At 39.3% G+C, this 12,807-nt stretch overlaps 1 protein-coding gene across 1 annotated transcript; it reads right to left on the bottom strand.

Annotated features, from left to right (window-relative positions):
• Positions 1 to 5,186: 5,186 nt before the first annotated feature.
• On the bottom strand, positions 5,187 to 6,530 carry LOC104446168 (transcription factor MYC2). The gene has a single exon (XM_010060066.2). It carries the CDS (start codon positions 6,528 to 6,530, stop codon positions 5,187 to 5,189), a length of 1,344 nt encoding a protein of 447 aa, XP_010058368.2.
• Between the last annotated feature and the right edge of the window lie 6,277 nt (positions 6,531 to 12,807).

Here is a 12,807-nt window from a genome sequence, read left to right as displayed (position 1 = left end):
GTTGGAGTCAATTCGAACTCACCAAACACAAAGGTGAAAGTTTGTGGACACCGAAGTGAGGCAATGCCTGTATAACACCATAATGGATGTTGATCTCTAACAACGGGAGAAGTCGGGCGATCCTGGCTTTCACATATCTCTGACCATCTTGATCTAATTGGTCCAACCACCTCTTGAGCTCTTTTTTTGGAGTGGAAATGAATTGCACGTCGGTTTTCCCCATTGCATATAAAATAAGACCAACGACGAAACCTAATGTCACGGACCAATGAAATTGCAAGTAAGTAAATTGCAGTAGTGAGAATTTAAACAACTTACTTTCACTGGTAATGGATGACAATCACATAGACACACGCATGAAATGTGAGGCTCAATTTCTATCTAAATGGCTTAACAAAATGGAGCTAAAAGAATGATCTGACCGTTGCAGTCTCGCATTAACGTGTTAGGTCCTCCTAACCCCGGCTCAGTCGAATGGAATGCCTAATAATCACGCAGTCTCGCGGATATGGACAAACACATTCGACACCATGAAGAACTTTCGGGGAAGAGAATGTCAACCTCTATATAGCAATCTCGCTTTAGAGGGAGTATCCTTCTCAACACCATCCTAAAAATCTTATCGCAGCCTGTGTCCGGCAGCGGGTTGTGTGTGCAATAGTGTAGTGCTAAAAACAATAAAACATGCACAACAGTTTAATTGCAAACAACACTTCTATAGTTTAAATTCAACCATTCATCCTTAACTCCAACCTGCAAAACAAGGGTTAGCAAAGACTACTCCCCTTATACCTCCCATCTGCAAAAACATTTAACACTTTATGTTAGGAGCGTACCTTGTTTCAATGCTGCCAAACAAAATATTTTTAAAAAAGAAACAGTTCTATGTCCACTATGAGTTTTAACTCTATCCCCAGTGGAATCGCCAAGCTGTCGCGACCTTCCCGAATTCTTTTGAAGGTGAATTACCTGAAGAAGACTAATGGATTACTAAGTCCGAAGACTTGGCACGGACCCTCCCAAGTCCTACTAATCACGACTTGATGTTAAAAAATTAATTTATTCAAACATGCAATTGTACTCAATTTGGAGCCGCCACTAACCAATTAGGGCTGGTTAGAAATCCAAGTAAAATATGGGAGAATACTTTACTATTGCGAACCAGAAATTCAGTAGGTTCAGGGACATGGTTACGCTAGATTAGTCTAACGCCATTTTGGTACCTTTTATTTTAATTTTAAAAATATTTTGCAAGCAATGTTAATTAATTTAAATTTAAGCTACTAACATGCAAATGGTGGTCATGCGAGTGCACAATTAATAAAATAACATTCAAATAAAAAAATGTTAATAAAAATGCATGTCTTAAACATGATTTCTAAATGACAAGACACCTAATTTTTTTTTTTAAATGTTAATTATATGCAATCTTAATCTAAATTTAATATGCATGGATTTATTTTAATGACATGCGAGATGCAATTTATATGGTATGACTTAAACTTATCACTATATGTATGCAATCTAATTTATATAATCCTAAATATGCATGTGCTATGTGATATGGGATGAATGACATGATATTTCTACATGCATGCTCTTTTATAATTTTTTTTTTTATGATGATTCATTTTTAATGCATATATACAACCTACGCTAAATAATGATGATATGAAATGAGATTGATTATGAATTAACATATTAACTAACCAAGGAAATGATCTTTAGTTTTTTTTTTTTAATTTTTTTTAAATGACTTAATAATTTTTATTAAAAAAAAAAAAAGTAACTTAATGGTGCACTAATTATCTTTTAGCATTTTCCTTTTTATAAAAAAAAACAATTAAACTATAACTCATATGGCATGCATAGCATTTTTTGTTCCTATTTTGTTTTACTAAATGAAAATTGACTTAATCTAAAAATATCTAGGCGTGTTGCTTTAATATGAAATGTGTATGGACCTAAGTACCTAAGTTATAGATATGATAATATTTTACTGATAAATAAATTCTAATTAAACCTATTATGCAAATTAATTAATATGTACCTAATATTTTTGGATTCTTTTTATTGAAATTCGGAATTAAAAAAACTAATTAGACAAACTAAAGTGAATGATATTCTAATTTATTTTAGGAATCAATTTAACTTAAACTATATCTTATCTTAAAATCTATATAAAAATCAAGACATGCCAACATTATTTAAAATTAGCCCTAACAAAAATCACCCATCTAAAAGTATAATCTAAAAATTATAATCCTATAAATGCAATTCTAATTTACTAACCCTAAAAATACAGTCCTAATTTACTAAACCTAAATGCTCTAATGCAATATTTATATTTTTATGTTTTCCAAAACAAGCATTTATCAAATATAAACATTATATTCAACAACTCAAGATATTTATCAAATGAAGGATTAAAATAATTGAAAAATAATCCGTTGTCTCACGGATTAAATTAACGATTATTTTATCCATAAACATCACAACAATAAAAAAAAATCAAAATAATTAAAAAATTAATCTGAAGACTCTCGGATCAACTTAATAATTATAATTATTTTAAAGTCAAGATATCATCAAAATCAACATAATTAAAAAAAATGGTCCGAAATCTTACGGACCAAATTAGTAATTATCGTGATTTTTACCAATAATATCTTATTAGGTAATGCCTAAAGCCTCGATTAACATCAAACATTTCAGTTTATATAATAATATTGAGAAGAAATTTGGTTAAAGAAAACTACCTTATTTGGATCGCGCCAAAGATTCACGAACAGTGGTTCGCGTCGGGATCGGGCTGTGGCGGTTGCAACGGAACAGTAGCTTCTGGTCAAGCTCGTCGCGGGCTTTGTGGGGGCAGCTCAGGCGCTTCGCACGGCTCGTCGTCGCTGGTGCACCTGCAGGGAAGAAGCAACAACGCACGGACAGAAGCGGGATAGCAGCGGCTTTGGGCTTCTCGATCACGGAGGTACAGCAAGCAACGGGCGAGCGGAGGTGCGGCGACGAGTAGGGTGCAGCGACGGGTGCTGCAGCTTGCAGGTGTTTAGGTGGTGGCGCGGCGTCAAGCGGAGGTGCAGAGGAGCAGCAACGTCGGGCGCAGGGTTGTGGCGTGAGCGAAGCGGGTTGCGACTCAGCGGAGCTTCAGGTCGGCGTCGGGACTCCGATGAAGGTAGGCGGTGGCGCGGCGAGCGTCGGCGGACGGCGAGTGGAGCGATGAGGTGCGCTGCGGGCGTCGGGCGCGCAGTAGCTCGTACCACCAGCGATTGGCGTCGCGGGCAGAGGATTCCGGGTGCAGGTCGCGGGTTGTCAAGTGGAGCAGCGATGCGGCGTCTGGAGGGGTGATGGAGCAGCAGCACGAGCCCTTGTGGTGTCGGCAATCATGTCAAGGAAACTCAACAACAGAGAGTACACGGACAGCAGAGACAACAGAACAGGGGAGTTGCTTGGGAGGAACTCGGATCAGCATAGCAGCAGCTTCGTCAGGCGAAGTAGAGGTGCGGCGTGCGTCGGCGGACGGCGGCACAGCAAGGCGGCAGTGAGCAATGGGGGGGTGAGGGGTCACGGGTTTCGGCTGCAGGCGGTGTCGGCGCGGTGAGCAGGTACGGCGTCGACGCTCGTGGGTCGGGCGGAAGCGAAGCTGAGGCGTTGCTAGTGCTTGGGCGTAGGGCTGGCGGAGCGCGGCAAGGACAGGGAAGTGCGGACGGATGCCAGCGGAGCTGCGAGCGAGGCAGACGGCGGGCACGGCGCTGGCTGGGGCGCGGTGGTGCAATCGTGGCGGCGCGGGTGGCGCAGGCGCGGTGGGCAACAGCAGGCACCGGCGGCTTCGGAGAAGACGGACTGTAGCCCCTCTTTCTTTTCTTTTCTTTATTTTTTGTTTTTCTCCCTGCTCTCGCATCTCTCTCTCACGTCACTTTCTCTCAGACTCTTCTCTCTGCAACCCCCATTTGCTGTCCTCTCACTTTTCTCTTCTCAGAAGACTTTTTCCTTTTCTTTTTTACCAAGAGAAACTCTCCTCACTTTTCTTTTTCCTTCTCCCTCGTGTATTCTTTTCTCCTTCGACGAAGACAAAGAGAAGCCCCCATGCTCGGTTCTTAAGCCTCGCATTTTACAGCGAAAGCGCTCAAAGTTGTTGAAAATTTATATAATTCGAAAAACAGTAAAAAGGCTCAAAATTATTCAATTTTTTTTTTTTTTGAAATCTCCCAGCACAAATCCAAATGTTTTATTTTATTTATTATTTTCTAAAATATTAGGTGTCATCGGGGGCTTGGTCGCTGCGGCGTCGGCGACGCGGGTTTGCCGGAAGGAGGATCGGGGCGAGGGGCAGCTGCGGAGACTCCCTGAAGAAGAAGAGCCCTGCCACTATTTTAAAAAAAAAAAAAAAAAAAAACCTCTCACGTCCACTCTTCCTCTTCCTCTCTCTCCGTACTCTGCTGCGGACTTGCTCCTTTCTTTTCTCTGCCTTGTCAGAGAAAAAGAAAGGGACCAGCACCTTCCTTTCTTGTTGACTTCTTCCCTTTAGTGAACGGGAGAGAAGTTTTCCTTTCTTTTTTGTGAATTGTCTCTTCTCACGCTTCTTTTTCTTTGTTCTTTTTTTTTTCACGAAATTGTGGCCCCTTCTATAGTGATTCCGAGCACCCCCTTCCATGATAATTTTTGGGCTCCTTTTTTCATTTGTCATAATTAGTTTGCAGATTTGAGTGTGATTTCGTGGCCAGCTTAATTTTTCATCGAATGTTTTTATTCCTTCCCTTTTATTAAATTTCTTGATTTCTTATTCACCTAATTTCTTAGCTCTTGATCTTTGACCAGGAATTTACTTTCATATTTACTAAGATTTGAATATTTTACAAAGTAAGGATGGCTAATCAGAATTTCCACATTTTATTTATGATCAATCGGATTGATTCTCCCTTATTTTTCCTTTTATTTGCTCTAATGACCAAAATTATATACTATGCAATTTTTATTTTATTTTATTAGGATCATTAAAATTTAAGTATCAATAATTATTTTAATCGAGTAAGTCTATCGCATGACAATAATAATCAAAAGTCGGTCATTTTTTTTGTGCAAACGGAGATATAAAGATACTCTATCAAAAAAGGAGGAAAAAAAATTCACCCTACTAAAAGACAGTACTTGCCTTCAAAACAAATAGAAACAGAAATTCACTCCTTGCCTAGCTTACTCCGAATGGCATCTCTGATGGACTTGTCGCTGACCCAGCGGTCGACCGGAGTCCTAATCACCACTTCCTGAAGCATCATCCCCTTCATGCAAGACATGTTCGCGTCCTGGACCTTAAACTCCAATTCCTTGAGCATGTCCATCAACCTCGCGCAGGGGTGGTCCAGATTCGGGCTCCACACCCGGATCACCGCCTCCTGATTCACCATCTTCACGTCCACCGCCATCTCTCTCCGGCCCGGGACAGCCAAAGCCGTCGAGCTATTCTTGCTTGAAAGCGATGTTATCTTACTCATGTCATTGAAGTAGGAAACAGTCTTATTACTTTTGAGGCGCTTCGGAGATGACGGCTCGGACTTAACAAGCTTGGACTCCAATGTGGCAAAACGGGACTGGAGTTCCTTGATGTAGTCCACGGCATCGGCGAGGAGGGACGCCTTGTCCATTCTTGATATATTGGGGACAACGGAGCGGAGTGCATAGAACTGCTGGTTCATCTTGTTCCTCCGCTGCCGCTCTGCCTCCACGTTTCTCCTCGGACCAGACAGCCGTAGGGATGATGATGATTCTTTATCGTCTTCGTCCACTGTTTTCTTCCTACCGCTCTTCTCAGATATGTTATGGCGTTGGACAGGTTTAGCATATGGGCCCTTGCTGGCACCGACAAGTGCCGGTTCTTCTTTGGCATCGTCGGATGGGTTCTCCACACGAGAATTGATTAGAGGGCTCGAGAAATGAGCCGGGAAGAGGGTCTTGGCTAAAAGGACTAAGCTCCAATCTTCTTGGATGATCTCTGAGGAGCCCAATTCAAGAACCCCAGAACCATCAGCAATTGATATGCACACTATGCTTTGGATTCCGTGCATTCTTGCTTCTTTGACCCTCTCATCACACTCACACATCTCCAGCTCATGGTGGTTTTCACCACTCAACCAGATGTGACCACCTGAGCGAAATGCTCTTCCTAGAATGCCGTCTTCCGAGGAATATGACCTCATGACGGAGAAGATATAGTACCACTCAGGGTCGCTGATGTCGCTGCTGTGAGCGAACTGACCATCCGGACACTGGGCTTCTTTGAGTACCCTATTTGTGGTGGGCTTGGATGCAAATGGTTCCCTTGTAGTTCCTCGGAAATGGCCATAGCCCCAAGTGAGGACAAGACGGCCGTGGTCGTCTCTTGAGGGCTGCCAAAAGATGGAGTAAACCCAGTCCTCAGGTCGGGCTTGGAGGATCAAGTGGACGAGCTGCTGGAGAGGGGGTGAGGTTTCATGATGAAGAGGGACAACTGAGGAGGAGGAAGCACAAGATGTGAGTTCTTCCATGAGTAGCAAGTTGTTGAGTTAGAGCCAGGATTTCTCCCTTACATAGGAAGTAGGGCAAAGCTAAATTTATAAACACTGGTCCACATAATTGGTGCACTAAGCGACGTGGATTTTTCCTTTTAAATAAGTGTGTTATATTCAGCATGCCGTAGAAGTGTGACCTATTATTTAGTACAAATTTTGTAGGCAAATCATAATATACTTTGCATTATCCTATAAAGTTTCAAATTATGTCATGTATACTAAAGTTGATCCAAAAAATCTCTATCAATGATGTGACATACTACAAGTTGATATTTAATCAAGTGGGTTGGACTCAAGAATTGTCAACAGTATGATACAAGATTGCATATAAAATCTGTATACCAATAAGCTCCGAATATTTTAGGAAAAATTAATGATAAAGTATACTTCTAATTATCCATCACTTTTTTTTTTCATGGGAAAATACGTCAATGGAAAATGTTGTTATCATCAACAAAAATGTTTAGAAATAAATTTTCTTTGATATCGAAAATATTATCAGTTACCCATTTTCTATGCAATATAGATAGTGGAAAAATGATGGAAAATGATAAAAGAAAATTTCAATTACTATTATTTTGAAAGATAAATGAGGCATATACTTAAAAGTATCTATAGTTTTAGCTTTTTACGTGTGTGCGTGTGAGAGAGAGAGAGAGTTTTTAATAGAATAAAAATGGGTGAAGACAAGAAAAGGAGAAATGTCGATGGACAAAAACATGCGGATAGTGGAGAATTCAAAAGATAAAATTTACTTTTGACGAAAAGATGCCAATAGTTTGGACAAAGGCGTGCCAAAGCTTTTTTGTTGACAATGAAACAAAAAAATTTGTTCGTTCCTTTTCTTGTAAGTGATTATTATTATTATTATTATTATTATTATTATTATTCAATTTTTATTTTGCTTTTTCTTTCTTTCCATCTGATCTTTTTCTTCCCCACGATGTTGAGGTTGAGGAAACGAGAGAAAAATGTGAATGCCAACAACGACGAACTTTCGAATTAGTTGCCATGACACATTAAACCATTTCTGCCAAGAGCCCTCACTTTTGCTCCTCCATTTATCGACGACACTAGCTCCCTCGGCTACTTGACTCATCTTGTGCCTCTCTCTCTCTCTCTCTCTCTCTCTCTCTCTCTGCGCCGAGGTTGCAACTAGCAGCTGTGGAGGTCACGACCTCCTGATTTGGACACTAGCTCCCTTGTGACACGGCCCACGGACAAGTATGATCCAAGATCGTCCGTGAGGGACCGTGTCACGTACAAGGGGCTGCCCGGAAGCAGCCCACAAACGACCCATAAGCAGAACGAGCGGAAGTCCCATGCGCAGCCCGTGAGCGACCCCTGAGCGATGTTCGAACAGCCCGTGACGGTTCAGCTGGTCGCGTGTCAGATGGACCTGCAACCCCGATCTTGCTTCTGACACACGCCCATGGTCTGCCCAAGGCCTGACGTGCGCGACCCATGGACTTCCCAAGGGCTGCCGGATGCGAGACCATCGAGTAGCCTTCGAGTAGCCTGTTGTATAGCTTGTAATGATTATACGGATTCAAAATGAACCGTTGGATCGGAGGGACGATCCACGGTCGAGATGCGACCCACTCTTGTATAAATAGGGATCCCTCTCCCACTTTGTAATCAGTTCGTTCACAAGCAATATACACTCTCTTTGCCCATTCGGTTCTTGTGTTCAAGCGTGTGTGTGTGCAAGGCTGACTTGGGATCACTGATCCTAAGGCCGCGCGGTGTTTGATCGACCAAAATTGATCGACCCGTGACACTTGGCTATTTGAATATGGTAAGGTTTCAAGTGTAATGGGGAGTAGAACTTTAATCCTTAGTCGATTGAGCCATATATCTTCCCTTGGACAACTGATCTCTATCATTGAGTCATGAAAATTTGCCATATGGGCTGTCATTCCATAATTTTACTTAAGAATGAATTCATTAATTTATATGTATCTTTCAAAAAGTATGTATATTTCAATTTCTTCATCATGAAACAAGTCACATGACCACCACTCAAGTTCTTTAAACACCCCACGTTTATTATAAGAAAGAACTTTTAATTTTTTTATGGCTCTTTCTATCGGTCGATGCTAAATAAATACCGGTCTATTTTGAAAATCAACAACATTTGAACAGTGTTTTCCAAACTATATGGGAGATTGAACCTGATTGTAAGAAGGTGCGTGGTTAGACAGAGTTAAGCTGGCCAAATTTATATTGAACTAAAACAATCACCAAAAAAGTGTGTGCATTCATTTCACTTTGTATGTGTTATTTCCTTGTGTGTGCTTATGTTTGTTTTCTTTATGTGCTTCTTTGATTGATGTTGTTTTTATTGGGGGGTAGGGAGAGAGAGAGAGAGAGAGATTCGTCATGTCATTCAAATTTGAAACTTTTGCTTGTCGTCTTTTTGTTGTCAACATATCCGCACATGATTATATGAATGCTTATGGATGCAGATATACCTATTTCAGTTAAAAGGGTTATGTCTTTCTCCATTCCTAGTGTCAGAATCCTCTAAACTGTTGTTAGGAGTAGTGCATTTTGAATATGGATATTATCTACATTTATAATTAGGTAAAATTGCATTTGGATATTATCTATGTTTATAGTTAGGTAAATTTGCATGTGGGTATATCGTGTAGTCCACCAATCAAAGGCTTTGTTATGAGAATTTCTTCAAGGATAAATTCAAACAAAGCCCATAGTTGTTTACTTTCATCGAGTTTTGGACTGATTAGGCTTTATACAAAACTATTATCTAAACCTATTAAGAGTTTTGACTTCAAAATTCCCTAAAGTAGCCAGCTACTACTACCTATTTACAAACCTACCATTGTACACTTTAATATAGGAACCGTTATACCGACTACACAAAATTTGCATTTACAATTGCTTACTCATTCTTGTATCTTTTAATCAGAAAATCTCCGAAGCTCAAAAAACCACGATCCTAAGCATCTAAAATCCAACAAAAATTAAAAATGAGAAGCTAGACTAACTTGAATAATGATGGTTGTTGTAAGAAAGTTTTGGATTATAATTATTTTTATATTACGATTTACAAGACTATACGAACAAACAATTAAGGTTTTATGAGAGAGTAATGGGTGAGGAAAATCCTAATCTCTCTTTCGGCAACCCTCTCTCTCCCAAAAAAAACCCTCCTTCAATGATACTTCACTTCAAGCTGAGAGCCTGCTTTATTCTACTTTTCTTTTCTAGGCTTTCATTTCATTCTCTCTCTCTCTCTCTCTCTCTCTCTCTCTCTCTCTCTAATCTGGTAGTCTTTTTTCCCCCTCGTTTGCGTCTTCTTTTGTTTGTTCTTATTGCTTTTCTTTGCTCATAGTGTTGAACGAATTTGTTTGCAACTGAAAATTTTGTGAGAACATTGTCACAAGTCCTGCTAGCGAGATGCCCGAAATGTGATTCTATGACTTTTCTAAGATTTGGCCAAAACTCTTCTCTCCCGATTTAGGTGAAAATCTAAATTTGGAAGCTTTTCTCTCTCGATCTAAATCTAAGTCTGGGAGTTTCTTAAATGCATTTGTTGTTATCATCATCTTCATATGGTGATAGTATTAATGACGCTGAACATAGGTACACACTCCATAGTTTCTAGAGGGAAAGATCTCGGTATATGCTTATCACTAACAATTCTGACAATCAATCACTAATTATTTTAAGGGAAAAAGCCAATAAAAACCCTAAACTTTATCTGGAGTGACAAATTTACCCAAAACTTTTTTTTTTTGTGAAACAAAAAATACAAAACTTGGCCAATTATGACATATTTACCCCAAATTTTTCATCATGTAACAAAAATTCCTATACTTGTATTTGCATGATACATTTATCCCAAAATACAGGACATTTTCATCTTTTACTTTTCTTTTCATTTTTTTTCATTTTTTCTTCTTCTCTCTTCCTTCCGCTAGACTCAAGCGAGGGCTACCCTTGCCGGCATGGGTTGCCAAGGGTAGCCCTCGCTTGACGCTAGAGAGGGCTTCCCTCACCAGCCTAGGTGCGAGGGCGACCCTTGCTTGATGCTAGCAAGGGTGGCCCTAGCCTAAGTCGGCTTCCCTCCACTAGCCATAGAAGAAGAAAAAGAAAAGAAAAAGGAAAAAAAGACGAAAATGCCATTGATCATAGAGTTTGGGATAAATGTATCACAGTTGGCAAAGTTTGAAGTTTTTGTGTTGCAAAAAAAGTTCGGGCTAAATTTATTACTTTGAGCAAAGTATTGAGTTTTTGGCGGCTTTTCCCTTTTATTTTTAAGTCTGCTTTAGATCTAATTTTTTGGGATGAGAATGTGCTTATTGTTATACGTTGTCCTCTTTTGTTTTCTGGGTTTTGTTTTGTTTTGTAACTCTTTTGGGATTTGCTTTAGTTGGATGCTTTGTAGGTTCTCTCATGTTTGATGATGACACATGGGTGGTTCTCACGGATGATGACACATGGGTGGTTCGCTCATGAGATTAGAGTTTCAAATTACCCATTTAGTAAATACCTAGATCGATCCAGTATTGCAAATCAAAACCCAAAATTGTTTAAGATTTAGGACCGGGATCGTTTGAGAAGCGATTAAACACGATCCACTACCATCATTTTCATGAGCATTCACTAATTAAAAGACGACACGCGATTCACTTCGAGGAGTCGTGTTCTAATGTAACGTTGACGATATTCATACAAATTATGTCGTGATTAAACTACAATGATTAAACCACAATGATTAAACATGTGAAAATGATCCTTTGTCACTCATTCTGAATCCCCATGCATCGCATGTGCTTGTTTTGCCCATTCATTGTAGAACGATTCCGACCACGTGTCCACTGATCCCTTCTAGAATTTCATTCATCTCTTGTATTATTTTCTTCGGATATCTTTTCCTTGTCCAATCAACTATTCGGGTTTGGTTTCGTCCACGAAAAATTGATGAACGTCGTACAAAATCCGTCACGGTGTTCACGTGATAACAGTCAATGTGCTTAAATACAGTTATTAGTTTATGGGGTTAATGTAAAGCAAATTCAAGTAAGTTTAATGCTCTTTTATATATATATATATTTCTTTGGTCTATCTCTTCGTCACTAGTTAGAGGTGGCAAAATTGGTGCAGAACCCATATTTTAACTCATATTTAATAGTATGGATGATAATGAGGTTGCCTTAAATTTTAAAAACAAGCTTAAGTTGGTCATAAATAGTTACCTAACAACTTAATAGGTCTTAGATCATTTACCTAACAAGCTTAAATAAATCAGATCATTTTTTTTAAAAAAATTCTGAATTTTTTTTTAATATTTCCTTTTATTATCTTTTTATTTTTATTTTTTCTACAAAAACCAGTGAGGGCCACATGACTCTCACCCGCTACTAGTTAGGTTGCACCGACACGCGATATTGACATACGACACAGACACGACACGTCGACACTTTATTTTTTAAAAATAGAAATTCTAACACGATGGGACACATTATATATTAAATGAATATTTTTAATTTTAATTAATTTGATTCAAATTTATAAATAAATAAATAAAAAGCTAACTTTAACAAAAATTATTGATGAAACTAATAATTAACAAGAGATTAGAATGAACTTATTTAAATAAATTTATGATATTCTATAATAATTAAATTTATTATTATTATTTAACATTCAATATTTTTATTTTTCGAAATCACTTTTTAATCTCATTTATTTTATTTTTTTGACCAACCGCCTATCCTCCCAAAAAAAAAAATTTTATTTTAATGCTTTTATTTTTTGACACAAAAAAGTCCTTCCACCCATTTATTTCACCGTCTCTGTCCCGCGTTCCTTCCCCCCAACAATTTGTTAGCTCCTTCCTTGAAAATTGAAATCACACTCCTCCATCCACCCCCTTCATGCCAAGTCCCATCAAAACCCCTACTTTTAATTTATTTTTTCTACTTTTCTTGTTAAAAGCCTAAAACTAAAACAGAAGCAAACTTGAAAACCTTAGCAGCCAACGCCTCCTCCTCCTCCCACAACCTCTTCTTCGTGATCTTTGCTCTCTCTTGGAATCACTGGCCTCCGGCCCTCCCTCCTTCGCAATTGCAGCCGCAACTGCAGCCTCCAGCCCTCCATGGCGGCATCACAGTCGCGGTTCTCTGAGTTGCTCTTCCTCTGGCCCTTCCTTTTAGTCGCAGCCTTGTCGTAGCTCGCGGCCCTTGCCTTCACTCCATCGCCTTCTTCAAAGACCTTCGCACTT

Source organism: Eucalyptus grandis, chromosome 11 (genome assembly GCF_016545825.1).
Source record: "Eucalyptus grandis isolate ANBG69807.140 chromosome 11, ASM1654582v1, whole genome shotgun sequence".
Lineage (NCBI taxonomy): Eukaryota > Viridiplantae > Streptophyta > Magnoliopsida > Myrtales > Myrtaceae > Eucalyptus > Eucalyptus grandis.
The sequence above is the reverse complement of the archived record's forward strand: the minus strand, read 5'-3'. Positions and strand labels throughout refer to the sequence as shown.

Excerpts from the sequence above, each read along its gene's own strand:
- LOC104446168 (XM_010060066.2), bottom strand. The coding sequence starts at position 6,530 with ATGGAAGAACTCACATCTTGTGCTTCCTCCTCCTCAGTTGTCCCTCTT.